Source organism: Armigeres subalbatus, chromosome 1 (genome assembly GCF_024139115.2).
Source record: "Armigeres subalbatus isolate Guangzhou_Male chromosome 1, GZ_Asu_2, whole genome shotgun sequence".
NCBI classification, from domain to species: Eukaryota; Metazoa; Arthropoda; class Insecta; order Diptera; family Culicidae; genus Armigeres; species Armigeres subalbatus.
Genome location: NC_085139.1, coordinates 254,535,887 through 254,555,140, shown reverse-complemented (window position 1 = coordinate 254,555,140; position 19,254 = coordinate 254,535,887). Strand labels below are relative to the sequence as shown.

General features: G+C 37.1%; 1 protein-coding gene across 1 annotated transcript in view; it reads left to right on the top strand.

The window, feature by feature from the left end:
• The window catches only part of LOC134212940 (glutamate receptor ionotropic, NMDA 2B), a 34,623-nt gene that overhangs the window by 11,781 nt on the left and 3,588 nt on the right, over positions 1-19,254 (top strand). The window contains exons 2-3 of the mRNA XM_062691305.1: positions 7,077-7,309; positions 7,394-7,513. Coding sequence (XP_062547289.1) covers positions 7,077-7,309; positions 7,394-7,513 — 353 coding nt within the window. The remainder of the gene's footprint in view (positions 1-7,076; positions 7,310-7,393; positions 7,514-19,254) is intronic.

Here is a 19,254-nt window from a genome sequence, read left to right as displayed (position 1 = left end):
CGCTTTTCTGCGCTCAAGCGAGTAGAGGGATATTTTGAAATCATTCCTATAAACAAAATTATTTTGCAGTTAGCCAAGTAACTGTCAAACATTTCTCGCTCTTCGAATTTCTCTTTCCACGCTGCATGAAGGCGCACAAATGCGCTAGACTCTACATGACTTTACGATTGTTTACATACATTAATGCTCCAATCAGCTACTGAATCTCGTGAAATTTCGTAACGAGTGCTTTTTAGTTGCATTCCTACTAATTTCCCACTCGAAATATATATTTTTTTTTCCTTGTCGGGTATATTTTATTACTGCGACCATTTTTTTGATCTATTGTAATATATTCCCCTTTTTTTCTTGCTATGTCATTATGGCGTATCGCTATTGGAAGTGATCGTCATTGTTTGACTAACAGCTTCTCCCCAACACGGCTCAGCTTTTCGAATGAAATGCACCACCGAATTGGGATTTGTTCTACCAAGCTCAAGTGGTTCTATAAGCCCCTTGGTGAAGAACTTTTGTCTTGTTCGAAAAATTGCCGGACAACGGCATAACAGATGCTCGAATCTTCTTTTTCTATGTCGCAGAAGCGACATAGATCATTCTGAAGTTTCCTATAAGCTTCAAATGATATCGACTCGGACAATGACCTGTAATGAGACCCGTATAAGTGCTTAGGTCTCTTTTAGATAATTCTAAGATGTTGCGAGTCATGGAAACATTCGGAGTGATAAAACGTTTCGATTGCCTGGCATTAGTTGCGTTCCTAAAATTGGTTTCTATTTTCATAGATTCCCATACCTTCAGCTCCATACGTAGAGAAGAAGTTGGTAAGCTGCAAAAGGTTCCGGTCATGTAAACCGACTTGATGATCCGAGTCTCGCCAGCATATCGGCTTTTCGTTACCATCTATTCCACAGTGTCCTGGAACCCAATATAGATTAACTTGGTTCCGACAAGACAATTTTTGGAGGGACTGAATGCATTCCCAAACTTGTTTTGAAGTGCATGTTGCCGACTTCAGAGCATTCAAAGCTGCTTGGCTGTCGGACATTACGCATATATTTGAGTGTCTGTACACAGATAAAAATATGTTGTGATTTTAAATGTATTTTCATGCACATATTTGGAGCATGCAAATAAACGTAACATTCAATCGATCTCACTATTCTTTTAAATCGAAATAAATTTAAACGGTGCTTGCTTGTAAAATTCAATCAAATTTAATTGAATATCGAATGTTAATTCGTTTGATGGGGTAACCTGCAGTTTTACACGTCGTTGAATTTTCAAAATTATTTGCTGTGTAGTTCCTACGCAAACATATTACAGAACACTCTAGAATTGCGTGAACTTCCGCTTGGAATACGGATGGCAACTTCCCATGGGAATCGATATGTCTATCCCAGGGCCAGTAACTCGAAATATATAGTAAGAATATTAGTTACAAATAATACAAAACTCAAACTAAGTTTATTTTTATTTTTTCCTTAAATAATAACAATACTTCTCAATATTAGATCAGAAACGAACATAACCACAATCTTCAATGTTTGGCTCCGGCACAATAGAAAATTTTGGCTTCAGTTTGACAACCAAATCGATTCTATCCGCACCACCCAGGTCACAGATATTAGCAGCCATGGCATGCAAGAGACACATTTGAAGTCAGTCAATTCCTTCTTCATCACGAGATGAGTCGCGAGTGCAAGCCATGTAACCATGATGGGTGATTCATATGTGCGATGTTGAATTGCACAATAATCAGCATATACTTCCAATCTTCCACTTAAGTCGCATGGTAGACTGTCCTGGGAGCCAAAGATTATTTAAGCAAAATTCATGCCCACTTAGCTTAGCTTAGCTTAGACTGACTGTACATATCAATGGTTGTTATTATTGAAGCAAAATGCTTGCCCACTGGCTATAAACTGGTATAATTGATCTTAAAAAAAAGTTTAGCATGGTCAGAATCCTCAAGGATAGATTTGTAGCAAATGCCTACAAACGCATAATTTTACATCTAAAATGTCCACAAGGACCTCAGCATCCAGTAATATACAAATTATACGTGGTAAAATACTTCCTTGGGTTCAATCCGTCAGTCATTTGATGAACAAAGAGATTCGTTTTATGTTATCCTTCGTCTTTCAACACAAAATTTCTACTCACCTTTTGTCACATTTTAACAGTATTCCATCTTCCGGGAACCTAACTGACGAGCTCGGTGGTCTAGTGGCTGCCGCTGCTGCCTTATAAGCAAGTGGTCGTGAGTTCAATTCCAGGATCGTCCCTTTCCTTCTTTGTATCTCTATCATACACACTTAGTTCAGCTCGGCATTTTTTGAATGTTTTTCCCGAGATCCGCACAGCCGAGCCCTCGGTTCGTGACTTTCTGCTGATATCTCAACTGGAAAAGCAATTTGTTTACTGCGGCACACGTCCAATCAGCCTTTATTTCAGATAACGAACTTTAACCGCGATTTGCAAAGCCGAGATCGGTGGAAAATTTTAAGTGTGTAGTTCTTTCTGTGTTTCACGTTCTATCAACACGATTCCTACTGTTATAACCTTCCACACTAACGATTCCAAAACCTGCCATGTAGGTGTCCAACTAACCATGCTTCCTCTTCTCCAGCATTCGCAAGGACGTGGCCAGGACAGATCTGGACTATTGCAGAGTGCATTGCTTCCATCTAAGAGATAGTGATTAGTTGAAAAAATATCTGTGGTAACGGATGAAAGTGATGCTACTCTCATACAATAGTCCAGGCTTGTCTTCTTCTTCTTATTGGCATTACATCCCCACACTGGGGCAGAGCCGCCTCGCAGCTTAGTGTTCATTAAGCACTTCCACAGTTATTAACTGCGAGGTTTCTAAGCCAGGTTACCATTTTTGCATTCGTATATCATGAGGCTAGCACGATGATACTTTTATGCCCAGGGAAGTCGAAACAATTTCCAATCCGAAAATTGCCTAGACCGGCACCGGGAATCGAACCCAGCCACCCTCAGCATGGTCTTGCTTTGTAGCCGCGCGTCTTACCGCACGGCTAAGGAGGGACCCCAGGCTTGTACCAACTACGAATTTGTGCGAATTGATCAATGCTAACAAAAACTCTTGTATAGCGAAATGGCAGAAACTTTTTTCTTTCTTTATTAACGTGAATTTTTGACTTTATAAGTTCTTCATTCGTGAATTGTACCAAAACCTGGAGCACTTGGCAGGAGGAGGAAGCACCCTCAGGCCCAACCGTGGAACCTTATATTGGCAAAATTGACTTAAAGTGAACTTAATAATAATATCTTATAACGTAATACTAGTACTTCCAAATTTAATTAAAAAGAGTTAATGAGTAAAACTGATTGACGAATGAAAACTATGGCGCAACAAAACAGGCAACATTGATAAAGTAATGCCATTCCAGGAAACGTAGTACGATGAAATCTAGAAATACTTTGGTGCCCAAGATGCGGGTCCTGATAAAATAGAGTGCGCTGCTCTCCGGAGTTGCTTGGATTGGCTTGAGGCATGACATTTACCCCAGAAGTCGCAAACTAACCTGATATTGCCTTTGATCATGAAATTAGTCTCACTGTTCTGCACAGAAAATCAAGAGAAATATATCTGGACGCTGGTGATCAGCTTTAGCACACTGAATTGTTGGAAAGCAGCATTTTCGGTCTTACATTGCTACGGGAAAGTAAGTTAAGCAACGGTGCCAGAAATCATGAAGTACGAGCCCTCCGCAGCTGACATTGTTGAAATTCGTAGATAATGTTGCGAGGACTTAATAGCTGAGCAGAATGGATACGTTTGCGTGCGTTTTGACAGTTTTTCGGTAGCTGTTACGATAATGAACTGATTCGGGGGGCTACAACCCATGATAAATTTCTTTATATAAGCCCCAATTGCTGGGGGACACCAATTCTGATGATGTATTTCAACTTGTTTTACACAGCTGTGTGTAAAAATATGGTCCCCAATATAAAATGAGCGAGAACAAAGCGTTTTATTAAACCCCATCGCAAGATTTTTTATGTATACAGGTTATCTGACTTGTCAATATCCCCAACTCAGCCATCTTGGATTTTTGTATGGAATTTATGCTCGTTTGTTTACGTTTTGCACTGAAAATGTATGTTTCCCCCCCGCGCTGGTTATTCCCATCTACTGATGAAGTCGGATAACCTGTACATAAAAAAATCTTGCCCCATCGGTTGGGGCCGTCTATCCGAATCATTTTTTTTCCAACTTGTATACAAGTGTGATAGTTTTGTTTTCATGGCTTGTTATGATTCGAAGAGGTTTTTGCCTCTCTTCTATCGTTGTTCGTTATCTATTGAGAGCGATTGCTGCAAACTCTGGTAAACACCCTTAGAAAGTAAAAGAGTCGTTACGCTTTACGATTTCCGGATCGGCGCACACCTTTGAATGTCATGATGAGAGTTATTGAAATTTTCTGCAATTTCGGGATTAGCCAGATAGGGTAAAATGCCCCCTAGTAGCGAAATTTTGCTCTTTTTGTCATAAGGAGTGGAAGTTTTCAACATATTATTTCTGCTTGACATCTAATACCAAGTTCTGCATCTCCTCTTCACGATACATACATAAAACACTCAAATACACGACGTTATTTGTTGAAATTAACATTTTAAAGTCTGACTGAATTCGCCCTATAGTAGACCCCCTGGGGGTCCATAATAGGAATTTGCTTCCCTATAGTCGACACTTCATTTAATTTTTATGTTCCATTTCGAGACATCCTTCTTCCCTATTATGGACCCCCCAAAATATTCCTATAATGGACACTCTCGTGTTTATTTTTTATAGAATTGTAATCATTTAATTTTACTTTCCATAGCATTTCCAATGCATGTAATCAAATCATAGGACTGTAAGGTAGGTTCTCCCGATGGAATTTCATAGCAAAATGTTTACATTTTGCTGTAATAATGCAAAATGGTTAGAGGGTCCACTATTGGTTGGGGGTCCACTATTGGGCACTTTACCCTATGTTTGTTAAGTCCCAACGTCGGTTCCTGCGATTTGCACTTCGGAAGTTGCCATGGAGGGATCCGATTTACCTACCAAGCTATGAGAGCCATTGCCAGTTGATCGATCTGGAACTTCTTCGTGCTAGGAGAAATACCACCCGGGCGATGGCGATCGCCGATATACTACAGGGAAGAATCGACTGCGAATGTATTCTGAAGCAGATAGATTTGAATGTTCGACCAAGGCAATAGCGGAATGCTTAGACCACCACTTCAAAGGACGAATTACGGACTACATGGGGCAATCGGTGGCTTGCAACGCATATTCAACAGAGTTGCAACATTGTTTGACTTCCATTTATCGCGTAATATGTTACGTCGGAGGTTTTTGACTTTTTTTAACACACCTAGATAGCAATTTTACTACTGTGACTTTTTTGGATTGATTGTGATTTCTAAATGTACTTTATATTTTAAGACCATCATTGGGGCCACACAGAGCCTGTTGATGTTGTAAACAAATAAACAAATAAAAAATGTTAACTGTCGCATAAGGCAAAAATACCCATACGAATTGTTGAAATGGAAAAATTATGGCAACATTTGCTTTGCCAGGGCAAATTACCCTTCTCCTCTATTCCATAGTTTATTTGGTCTCGGCGACTGATCCTGTGCAGTTGCTGTGTGTAATGTTCTGATTCCTAATACGAGATGGTTGTAAAGCCTGTCCACGTTAAATTTCGGACACCCACCATCCAATGCGATTTTTACAAACTACTGAGAAGATCAATATACATGACAGCTCAATCTCTGCGCTTCATGTGATAGTTCAGCATGTTTTCATTCTTGTCCAAAGTGATAAAATGGCTACAAATCAATTGGACATTGTCACAGTGTCCGAAATTTAACGTGGACAGGCTTTACCTAGCTGCTTTTCCGTAGATAGTGCTACTTCCAGGTGCTGTGTGTAGTCTTGAATCCGTCTGCCGTAGTCGTTTCAATAATTGGCTTCGTTCGAGTTCGACGCGTACTGTACACCATCTAAAATTTTGAGCACATGTACGTACATACATGTATATTGAATTTTCCATCGTGTAAATTTGATCGATGTAATTTCCGTTTCTCTGTCCAGTGATAGCTATACATGTGGTTGAATGTTTTTGCGAACGAAGAAGATGCTTTGAACTACCATTCCATAAGGGCCTACCAAATGTACGCATCGTTGGCTGTTTTTATTCGATACGGTGTTTAGATTATTCAGCCCATTTACCGGTTTGTACATTTCCCCTCTTCCTACCTGGTTTTTCCTATTCGTTTTTCCATATAATAATTTGGGGATGAACAAAATGCACCAAGCGTACGCGTACCATGGCTCAACCCTTATTTAGCCTCTGACGGAAAACGGTAAAGGAACTGTGAAAAGCCGGAGGTTAAGCACATACATTATGCACTATGCTAATGCATAATGCGAATCCATATGAGTTACTAAACACTGAGTAGCTATTTAAGCGCATGTACCTATTTTCAGCCTCTCTTTGAAACTTACAGATACAAAATAATCATAACTGGACAGCTAGAAAATTATTAATAATTGAGGGGGTCAAACGCAAACGTTTTAAGAAAAATGGGTGTAAAGTTTTTCAATATTTCTTCGCTTCATACAAATTGTATGGAGGTTTAAAAAATTAATCATTTTCTATGAATTTTCACATTTTTTATGAACATCGTACAAACTATATGAACATATTGCCGCAAAGCTCAAGAATGAAAGCATTTATTGCTGTAGTTTTATGATTTATCGACAAATCATCCAAAAAGAAGTTACTTTGCAATAATTTAGTACGATTTTTTTTACACGGTCGTGTAGAAAAATCCGTATGAAAACAGAATTGGGTGTTTTTTTAAATTCCGACGAAGAAGAATTCAAACTAACCCGACGGTCATTTTCGAAAAATTATGGAAGATGATTAAACAACGTAATTGGAGATTCTAATCATGTGATATACATTAAACCTAAAAAAACTCATCGAAAAAATAATGTACCTATTGCATCCAACATTTCTAATCTACGAATCATTTCGCTCCAGCGATCCTCAACACCTTGTGTAAGGAGTTCCTGCACGCGAACGTAACCGCCATCCTGTACATGATGAACTACGAAACGTACGGTCGCAGTACGGCCTCGGCTCAGTACTTCCTGCAGCTGGCCGGCTACCTTGGCATTCCGGTCATCTCGTGGAACGCCGACAACTCGGGCCTGGAGCGGAGAGCATCGCAGTCCACACTGCAACTGCAGCTGGCACCCAGCATCGAACATCAGGTGGGTGACTCACATCCGGACCCCTCCCGTTCCGTGTCGTTTTCGTTATGATGGCAGATAAATTATAAATGTTCTCATTTTCAGAGCGCTGCCATGCTGAGCATTTTGGAACGGTACAAGTGGCATCAGTTTTCGGTGGTAACGTCGCAGATTGCCGGGCACGATGATTTTGTGCAAGCCGTGCGGGAACACGTAGCTGCCATGGTAAGTCACATCTATCTGGAGATTCCGAAACAGCTCAAGAACTAAATTCATGTAGGGACTTATACAGCCGTGTGGCTTCCATAACAATAAGGGGGGCAATTCCTATGGAAGTGAGCTTATCGCCGGCGGCTGTAGTGCTGCTCCTGTCTCGTGCTCGTATGTACGAAACGCTCTACCTACATGCTTATTTGCGTTTTGATTATAAGAAGAGCATTGTGTAGCGCGCTGACTAGAGAAGCTGGGGGAGCTTTTCTTTTCGCAACCTTGCTTTCTTATTAGATGAAGGCTGCCGAGTGCTGGTGTTGCCGTGTGAGCCATGGCAGTACAAAGGGCATTTATGAGAAGAGAACACTCGACCTCGTTTGGATTTTTGGTTAATGTGATTACATTTTTAAAACGGTAACTATTATGATTTCCAGACGATTACTAATTGAGATTTCAAAATTTAATCCTGCTGGGCCTAAGATAGTGTGCCTTTAGCATTCCATTGCATGAAGGACATCTCAATTGCCTTTAAGTTTGGTTAAGAAAATTATTTTGAGCTTTTTAGTGGAATGTCTTCACATGTCATAATAATTCTACCACTTGATTGTACCTTGACAGATACGTATTTCGACCTCAACAGTCAAGTCAAGTACGAGACACTGAAGACGACTTTAATGTTGAGGTCGAAATACGTATCTGTCAAGGTACAATCAAGTGTTGGAATTAAATGGGATGATACAAACTCGTCTTATGCATAAGTTTGGTTTACGTTCGAATGCATTTTCAAACGAAAGTTGATCGACATTCTCTTTTACGTCACCAGAATAAAATAGGAAGACGATTCAGATGAAACTGCTCTGTTGTCCGTAAGAAGCATTAAGGGTAAATGTCTAACTTGTTTGATGGAATATACATGGGAACTCGTTCTGAAAAGTTTAGCGAGAAATATTCGAAGCTGTGACATCACCGTGGCTCTTGTTCAATACCAATCACGGTGTCTTCGGCGGTTGTTCACTATAACTTGTAGCAAATAACGAAGGGCTTCTGAAAAAAAAACTCTTTTGGGATTCTGAGTAGCGTCCGCTCGAGATTCTGAGCAAAATTCGTTTGAGATTCTAAAAAGAATCTGTCTGGAATTATGTACAGAATTCGTTTGGGATTCTAAACATAGCCGTTCAAGATTCTGAAATGAATCCATTCGGGACTCTGAACAGAATTCGTTCAGAATTTTGAACAGAATCCTTTTGCGATTCTGGACAGAATTCCGGTCGAGACCGAATCCTTTAGGAATTCATTTGAAATTTCGAATAGAGTCCGTTTAGGATTCTGTTTGAGATTTTGAACAGAATCCGTTTGAAGAAACAGAAACAGAAACTGTTTGCGTTTCTGAAAAAAATCGATTGATATATTCCGATCAAAACCTGTTGATGGTCAACGTATTTTCTGGAGGTAGTAATCCAGCAAAATTTCAGTTAAATTTCGCCAAGACCTAACTTATTTTGAAAAATAAAAGTATTCTTATTACGGAGCTGGGATTAAATACAAATTTGCTATTATCATAACCCGGGGCGATAACATCGAAGTATATTTGCTGTCGGCCTACATAACATCTATGTATGAAGTTATGAGATTCATTTATCATAATGATGACACTATTCAGGATACTTAAATAGTGCTACAACGTCATAGTGATATGAACTTGACAGACTCCCTAGTTCACCGAGATATTGAGAATGATGAAAAACTTTTCCTAGAATATAATGCTTATCAGTGGCCCACATGTAGTGTATTCTCAGAAAACCTTCGTGGGCCGCAGAAAAAGGCTTAGTAGGCCGCATGCGGCCCGCGGGCCGCACTTTGGGGATCACTGGGATAAAGTGTATTATTTAAAAAATAAAATGACATTTCTAAAACACTCCTTTTTCTTCTATGGCTCTTTATTCCAACTGGAACTTGGCATGCTTTTCAGCTATTCAAGTATTATATTAGCGTTTCCTCAGTTTTAAATTGAATGCTTTCTATGGCCGCCATTACATGACTACATATCTTGTGTGGCAAGTACCAATAAATTGCCAATAATTGCCAATAAATAAATCAGGGTATAAGCAATAAGGGAAGATCCATTAATTACGTTACGCAAAAAAAATAGTATTTTCAACCCCTATGTTACACTTTTTGTATGAAACATCTAATAATTTTGTATGATTCGTCACACTTTGCTCAACCCTTCCTCCTCCTCTAAGCGTTACGTAATTTGTGGACGCTCCCTAAACAAATATAAAAATTCCACAAATAAGGCAAAATTTCCATAAACAATAAAAAAATTTCCACAAAGCAAAAATAAATAAGCACTTTTAGAACAAACAAAAAATGCAATTATAAAAGGAGAATTTTTCATAAAGAAATTAAAATGGTTAAAAGGTTAAAAGACTATTATTCTTCCATTTACTTCCACTATTAACTTTTTTATGTATCAACAAGCAGATACGTATTTCGTTTCCTACTTGGAAACTTCTTGTTCCATAAATAAATCAATATTAGCATTAAACAATTACAAAATCCTCCACAAAATAAATATTTCTTTCCAAAAGTATTAAAAAATTTCCACAAAATAATCAAATAATCAATAAAGAGCAATAAAAAAATAAAAAATACAATAAAGTTGATGAAACGCTTTTAAAGAAGGAGTTATCTATAGAAAAATGCTCAGTTTAATTGCTCTTTTATATTTCTTTACGAAAACTATTGCTCTTTATTGTTTTTTTCGTGGAAATTTTTTTAATGGTTTTTTTTTTGCTAATATTGATTTATTTATGGAAATTTTGTATTTTTTTTCGTTTTGATTTCTTTACGGAAAATTCTTTTTTTTTATAATTGCAATTTTTGCTTCTAAAAGTGTTACTTTATTTTTGTTTTGTAGAAAATTCTTAATTGTTTGTGGAAATTTTGCATTATTTGTGGAAATTTAATATTTATTTATTGCTCATACCTTGATTTCTTTAATGGCAAGACGAGCGCGGTGGTCTAGGGGCTACTGCTTCTGCCTTATAAGCAGGAGGTCGTGGGTTCAATTCCAGGCTCGTCCATTTCATACTTTGTATTTCTATCTTAGTTCTACCGAAAAGGATTCCTACTCTTATAGCCTTTCACACAATCTCAAAACCTTCCGTGGCACCTATGAGAGGTCGTAGAGTTCTCTGCATCTTTCTTAAGTAGGTGTCCAACTAACCATCCTTCCCATTCCTCAGCATTCGCAAGGACGTGGCCAGGACAGATCTCGACTATTGGATAGTGCAAGAGATAGTGATTAGTCCCAAATCAATATCTGTGATAACGGATGAAAGTGATGCTACTCTCATAGAATAGTCTTGGCTTGTACCACCTATGAATTTGTGCGAATTGGGTCCTAAAGCCCTACCTCGTTTATAGCTGCAAACGATAGTGCATCGGTCAAGAATACTTGAACCGATGTTATAAAAAATCTGGTAAAAGTCTAAATCAGTAAAAATAATATTTTTATGTTTATTACATTTTGAGGCAAATATTGGCCTGTGTAACATTTCAGAATGCATCAACCATCAGCCCAAAACGTCAGGCCCATATATTAACTGTCAAAGGTTGAGTCAAGTGCCCTGCGGTGTTTTGCTAGTGCGTTTGAATCCTTACGTCAAACAAGACCGAAAATGTCGAGGAAGCATTTTTCATCTATTTTCAAATTCTAAATTAAACAATGTTAAGCAATGACGCGTTCAGGATGACTAACTTCATTGTTCCCTGAAATAAAATCGAATATCGGTTCTTCATTTTAGGACCCAATTGCTCAATGCTGAAGCTAATGCCAATACCTTGATTTCTTTAATGGCAATTTCCTAATTTTTTAAGGAAAGTTTCTAATTTTTCAGGGGAAGTTTTTATTTTAGTAGGCGTTTCTTCACTTATAAATACATGAGCTGTAAAACCAGGTATTATGAACCGGAATTGCGAAACTTCTTTTCCCAATCTACAGTAAATCGTGAATAATTTTAAACGGATAGAGAATATAATGTTGCTATTTTCAGCAAAATGTTCATTAAAAAATTCGATTATCAAAAGCATTATTATCGATTCCCTTTTTTGTTGGTTGAATAGAAAAATATATTTAAAAAATCCTCATTTCAGGGAATTTGAAATATCAGTACAAAATGTATAGACCTAAACGTATACAAATTTTACCCTAAAGTAAAGGTTCTAGGTGAAATGTAAAAATTACTAAATGGATGAGTTTCATTGAATTTTTTTTTAGTTATAACATTATTTCGAAGTTACCTATACAAATGCACTGTTTTCCGTAAAATGCGTCGGGCCTACCCCTAATCGTCATTTAAAGTAGTCGTAGAATAATTTTTCTTTTGTCATACCCTAAGCTTCCATTGAGTGCCCAACTTTGACCAATTTTGGACACCCTTGAGTATCTTGCGTGGCAAGGCAAGTACAATGGATACACTATTCCCAGGTAGTCGAGAATGTTTTTCACCCGAAAACATCCTAGACCGGATCGAGAATCGAACCTGCCGGATTGGCAATCCTTTGCTTACAAGGCTAACTGGAGACCCCTCTAAAACACTACTACACGAAAATATTGGTTTACGTTTTTCACGTAAGTCCATTTTCTAAATATTAAATCGAGGGCATTTTTCCATACGTTTGTGACTGATGGATCGAAATGGCTATCATTCTGGATTTGTATGGCACTTCAACGAAAAATACTGAAAAAACAATGTTCTAAATCCTTCAAAAGAACATTTTTTTAACCCAGGAGGAGAGTTTATATTTTCGCATAGTCGCTGTCGTCACTGTCCGGAACATCTTTTGTTGGCAAGGATAGGGGATCTAAATGTCAAAATGGAAAAATACATACGATTTGACAGGTAGGTACCCAACATGTTTCGGACAGCAGAACAAAGGGAACCGAAGCGACAATCTTTATCTGGTAACTAAAATATCTTTTGTCTATACCTGATTTTACAGTTCGTGTATGTGTGATAAAACAGCCTACTGTTCCTTACCAATGAAATCGGTGCTTTAATGACTATTATGCAACGTACACACCAGTCAAGCAGTTTGACGAACATTGACTCCGCCTCCAAGAAAACGCTTCGGTTGCTGCTTTGTTTGAACGTGTGTGAAGTTGTTCGAACAACCATTTGACAGTTGGCGGCTCGGTTGGAAAAAATTAAAACGGTTTGATTTTGGTTTGAGTTGTCGGGGGTGGAGTCAAGGATCGCCGAACATGTTTGAGCATTTGTAGTGAAGTTGCACAAACCCCCATATATTTTTTGATGGTTGGTGCTCAAGTTGACGCTTCGGTCGTTCGTGTGTGATATTGTTGGTCGAATAAATTGATTGTTCGTGCCGCTGTTGGTAGAACTTGATGGATGTTTGAATAAACGAGAGGTGGAGTCAATGTTGGTCAAACTGCTTGACCGTGTGTACGTTCCATTACGCAACTCAAATGAGTTGGATGAAATCCATGTGAACACTTTCTTGGGTGTTATAATGAAAAACCATCATCAGAACAGTAGTTACGTGACTAAAATTTGCCCAATTAGCTTGGGTGACTGTTCGAATAGTGTCGTCTACGTCGCGTAATAAATTAAAAGTGTGATGGACATGACCAGGGACATGACATCACAATTTTCCAAAGGCAGGTTCATCCAAGGATGCTACCGATCATTTAGTAATCTGGGTTCGATCATTTAGTAGTTTATCATTTTCAAAATGTGTTGTATGGTGAAGTTCGAGTGCGAAGGTTTCTCTACAACTCTGCTTAATGGTTTGTTGTTTGAATTTCACTAATAAGGGGCTGTCCATATACCACGTGGACTGGTTTTGGTCAGTTTTAGATAACCCCCTCCCCCAGCGTGGACAATAGGGTGCCAAAAAAACACTATGTTTAAAAAGTCATGGTGCTCAAGCCTTAAATGAATGATTTTCGCATGTAGATGTCCATTGCATCTGGAGCATTTCTGTAGAACAATTGTAAGTTCTAATAGTTCAGAGGTTCCGACAGAGCAATATTTAAAAAAAGCTGTTTTTTCGCACTTATTGCCATATATTGGCTATATGTGCCACATTTTAATCACTTTTTCAATCATTAAATATTTTTTGATTTTTCTGTGGATCATAATGAGTATCCTATACATGGGAATTCGGTTGGTATTATGCAATTATATGACATCTAGAACCATTTAAATATAATAAAAATGCAATTTTTTCTATGATTTTCGCAGAAAATCGCCTCGTATTCTTAGAATATTTTTTTCTCATGCTTTATCAAATATTATTCAAAAAGTATTTTTATAACGGAAGTTTTAGAGAGAACAGATTAAAAAAATAATGTAACCGGGCTGAGATATTAAAGTTTTAGTAAACCTTAAAAACCACGAAATTTGCTAATCTATCGAAATTCTACAATTCTCGGGTACTTATTCAAAAGGACGTATGTGATTTTGAAAACAAAGATTCAAATGTCGATTTATCCAATCTAATGGCACCCCCATGCAAACCAACACCACCAACAGGTAGCCGAAGGCTTCCCCTACCTGTCTATGATTATGGTTTGCTTGGGACTACTATCAGATTGGACAAATCCACGGTTGAATCTTTGTTTACAAAATCACTTACGTCCTTTTGAAAAAAGTACCCAAGAATTGTATGATATGTTTTACAACCCGACATTTTGGACATCACATAAATTAGTCCGTTCAACTCGTGGCTAAAGTATTTAATATATACTACTTTTAACATATGGTTTTGCATTCATGTTACATAAAACTTCAGCCTGGACTCATATCCTATTATTTGATGTAAAAAACGTTAAAATTGTTGAAATAAACACCAAACATTGTTGAATTTTGATAGATTGGAAAATATTCATGATTTATAAGGTTTACTAAAACTTGAATATCTCAGCCCCGTTTTCAATCTGTTTTCACGAAAACTTTTCTTATAAAAAATACTTTTTGAATAATGGTTTACAATGCACGTGAAAAAAATATTTTACGGACACTTGGTGAATTTCTGCGAAAATTATGTGAAAAAAAGAGCATTTCCATGATATTTAAATGGTTCTAGTGCTCATAATACTGCATAATACCAACCGCATGGTCATGTATGATACTCATTATGGTCCACACAAAATTCAAATAATAGTACATATACAATTTTTATTTTAGTTGCTCTGTCGGATCATTTAATTTTTTTTTATTTGAATTTTGGGTTGTTTTACATAAATGCTTCAGATGGCTTGAGCACCATGACTTTTCAAACATAGTGTTTTTTTTGGGACACCCTAGTGGACAACCACTCACATAAATTAAAAAAATAATAATGTGGATCGAGGACATTGGCTATACACCTCCTCCCCCCTCAACTGTCCACGTGGTATATTTTTACTCTTATTCACGTAAATTCTAAATTCACGTACTTATTATATCACGTTTATATATAATAACTAACGGCTAAACTAAATGATTGAAATTTTGTTATCATTTAGTATAAGTAATCGCAACTAGCGCTTTACCTCCGTTCATAGTGAAATTCAAGCAACGAATCATTTGACAGAGTTGTAGAAAAACCTTCTCACTCAAAGTCCACCGTACAACACATTTTGAAATTCAGCTTCTGAAATAAAATATTGATAAACTAAATACTAAACAATCGAACCCAGATTACCAAATGATCGATAACATCCTTGGATTCATCTATCGCGTCACGGTATGTCGACTGTCGAGGCACGATAAGAGGTGATTCAACTATGACGTCCACGGTGTCAGGCCATTAGGCCGAAGGCCATTTGGCCAAAAGTCATTAGGCCGAACGGTCATTAGGCCGAATGGCCATTGGGCCGAATTAGAAAAAAGAAGCAGAAAGTGAAAAATGAGAAGTGCTTTCTTCTTCCTCTTTTTCCCTTCTCCCTTCTTGTATCTTCCTTCTTCCTTCTTCTATCTTCTTTCTCCTTCCTTCTTCCTCCCTACTTCCTTCTTCCTGGTTCCTTCTTCCTTCTTCTTTCTTCCTTCTTCCTTCTTCCTTCTTCCTTCCTTCTACCTTCTTCTTCTTCCTTCTTCCTTCTTTCTTTTTTCTTCTTTCTTTTTTCTTCTTCCTTCTCCCTTCTTCCTTCTTCTTTCTTCTGTTTTCTTCCATCTTTCTTCCGTCTTCTTTCTTCTTCCTTTTTCCTTCTTCTTTCTTTTTTCTTCTGTTTTCTTCTTTCTTTTTTCTTCTGTTTTCCTCTTCCTTTTTCTTTCTTCTTTCTTCCTTCTTTCTAATTCATTATTCCTTCTTTCTTCTTCCTTTTTCTTTCTTCCTTCTTCCTTCTTCATTCTTCCTTTTCCTTCTTCCTTATTTTTTTCTTCCTTCTTACTTCTTCCTCCTTTTTATTTATTTTTCTTCTTCCTTCTTCCTTTTTTTTCTTCTTTTTTTCTTCCGTTCTACTTCTTCCTCACTTCGCACTAGTCACTTCTCACTCCCCAGTTCTCATTCGGCCTTGTGATCATTCGGCCTAAGGAAGGAAGGAAATGACCTTCGGCCTAATGATCCAGCATCGATATCCACTACTTTTTGAGATTTTTAGACCCCTCCTCCCCCCTCTGTCATGTCATGGGGGGGGGGATAAAATCGGGATATTCTTGCATCAGTTTCAACAAAGCTACGTATATTTTCGAACATTTTCAGGAATGTTAAAAATATGTTTTACTAGACAACGGTTCTTCAATATTCTTCAGGACTTGCGTATCTGGAAATAAAAAAAACCCTGATTAATCCACCAAGCGGTGATGATGCCTTTCTCGTGCAAATGAAAAATTGTATTTTGGCCGTAACTTCCGAGCCCATAGTCCGATCTGCCCAATTTTCAATAAGAAACAATGGGATAGGATTCTGTGTCGAATGCAATGTTGTAAGCAAATCGGTTAAGGATAAGTGCCTGAAAAATGAGCGACACTTTTGCCACATTTTTTTGAGTGGGTGCGCAGCACAGACATCACCTCAATTCGTCGAACTGAGTCGATCGGTATATAACACTATGGATCTCGGGGCCTTCTATAAAAAGTTTGTTTTTGGAGCGATCATATAGCCTTTACGTATACTTAGTATACGAGAAAATTACAATGACGACGACGTTTGGGGTCTCCAGTAGCCTTGCGAGCAAAGGCGTAGGATTGCCAATCCGGAGATGGCGAGTTCGATTCTCGGTCCGGTCTAGGATGTTTGAAACATGAAACATTCTCGACACCCTGGGCATCGTGTATCCATTGTACTTGCCACACAAAATACTAACCATGCAATGGCGAACCATTGAAAAGCTTTCAATTAATCTGAGGAAATGCTAATAGAATACTAAGTTGAAAAGCAGGCCAAATTCCAGTTGGAATGTAGAGCCATTGAAGAAGAAGAAGGTCAACGATGACATCTGAAGTCGATCATGAAAATTCAGAAAAATGAAATTAGTTACAGAGTCCTTGAATTTGACAAAGGATTCCGGCCCATGAAACGATTTTCTGTAGCACTGAATGATATTTGGCATAAAATTAATTGCCTAGTTATCTTTCTCAAATATTGAGGTTCTCTTTTAGTTTTGTGAGATGCGATCTAAGCTGTACTAAAGTATATATGAGGTGTTTCTGGACCTTACTTGATCTTTGGTAAGGTTCAATAAATCTCTATAGCCATTTCTTGCTTTCTGAAGCTCCCAAGATTTTCTAGAAAAGAAAATAGAAAATTATAAAGAGTCTCGGGATTCTGATAAAAAAAATAAAGCATAAAATATGATATCTTGTGAAACTAAACTTGCATTGCCTACAAAATAAATAAATTAGAAAAACAAACAAATTATTATTCGTTTGGTATTAAGGATGTTATGTCTGAAGTATTTTGCATATAAATTTTTGATATTATTTTACTTCTGATGCAAGGCAAGTTCATACCAATTTCTGTTATCAAGGTCGTCGCTTCTGTTTGGGAAAGGAAACGATTCAAGCTGAAAAATATTGTTTAGTGGCTAATCCAAGAAAATAACAAAGTTAATATTGCGCATTTTGCGCCGTGTTCGACTCCCATGCAAAAAACATTATCCCACCAAAATATGTTCCCACCAGTTTCTCCATATATGGATGACGTCTCCACTACAAGAAAGAGCTTTTGGGGTGTGAAAAAAGGTGCAAGAATGATGTTTTGGATTGTGCTTTCGCTAATTTCTATACAATTGGACGTGTGAGCATTTGTTTTGGTACTTCGACAAATTTGCACGGTAGTCTATTCTTCGGTGAGAAAAGCAATAAAAAGAGATTCTTTAACAGGCGTTCAATTTATTCAGCCTGTTGATTATTTTAGTGTTGATTATTTTAGTACGATTTGTGCATTTATTCGTGTTTTTTCTAATTATAGGTTATTTATTTGCTTATGTATTACAAGTGCTGTAAAATCGAGTTATAATTCGAATGTTTTAAACTTTTTGAAAAAAGGTATGAAAGTTATATGATTATGATTAAAGATTAATGAATAAACACGATAAATGTTTGATTAAGATTGATGATTAATGATTAAATTCAAAACAATTATACATAAATATAATAAATGATAAATGATTAAATGTAATATTATATGATTAACGATTAATGATTTAATCATGTTTTATGTATGATTATGATTAATGAAACATGATTTAAAAAAACCCAAATTTATCCCCAAGTGGTGATTATGCCTTTCTCGATTCGATATGTTGGATTCGAATTAATGTTGTAAATGCTGTGCTAATTGCCTACATCTTGGCGGTTAAAATATTTGATGCAACTCTATCACGCTGCTTATAAATTACTCAATAATTGAGTAATTTTTAAGCAATTATTATGAGAGTAATGGATTGCGTCATGGCTAAATTGATTAATGACTTAAAGTGTGCATGTAAACAGCGTATTTGTTAAAAGAAAAATAGAAATATTATTCAAATCGAATGAGTTATTAGCAAACAAAAACAATAGTGTCCAACTAGGAAAGTTTCTCCGTCGAATGAAACTAGTTGCACTCGAATCGGTCAAGTCCTTCTATATGAAACGTGTTTAACAATAAAAAATTCCCGGGGCTACACACACACACACACACACACACACACAGTCAGACATGTGCTCAGTTTTTCGAGCTGAGTCGATTGGTATATAACACTATGGGTCTCCGAGCCTTCTATCAAAATTTGGCTTTTGGAGTGAAATTATAGCCTTCTGGTACAACTTTGTTGTACGAGAAAGGCAAAAACATTATTCATTAAACATGATTAAATCTATGATTAATCATTAATGCTCTGCTTGGAACACACATGCTTTATCTTGAGCAGACCTTTTTCATTGAGGTGAAAAAGTCATTGGGAAAGTAGGACGGTATGTGGGGCGAGGTCTTGTTTAGAAAACTTACCATTCATTATAACTTCTGAACGCATGGGTCGATTTTAATATTCAACAGCAACAACAAAATCAACCTGGCAACTTGAAGGAAGGAGAAGTCTAGTTTTTTTTTTCGGAAATTCTATTGGAAATACATTTAAGAATTTCATCGAATTTTTTTTTAGAAATTATTTTCAAAAATATTTTCTGTTTTTCCTAAGGAAATTCCTTCGATAGTTTCTCGAAGTTCATTAGGAAATTTCTCCAGAAATTTCTTCGAAAATTTCTCTTTGGTATGAATACACCAAAAAATCATTCGGGAGCTCCTCTAGGAATAAATTAGAAAAT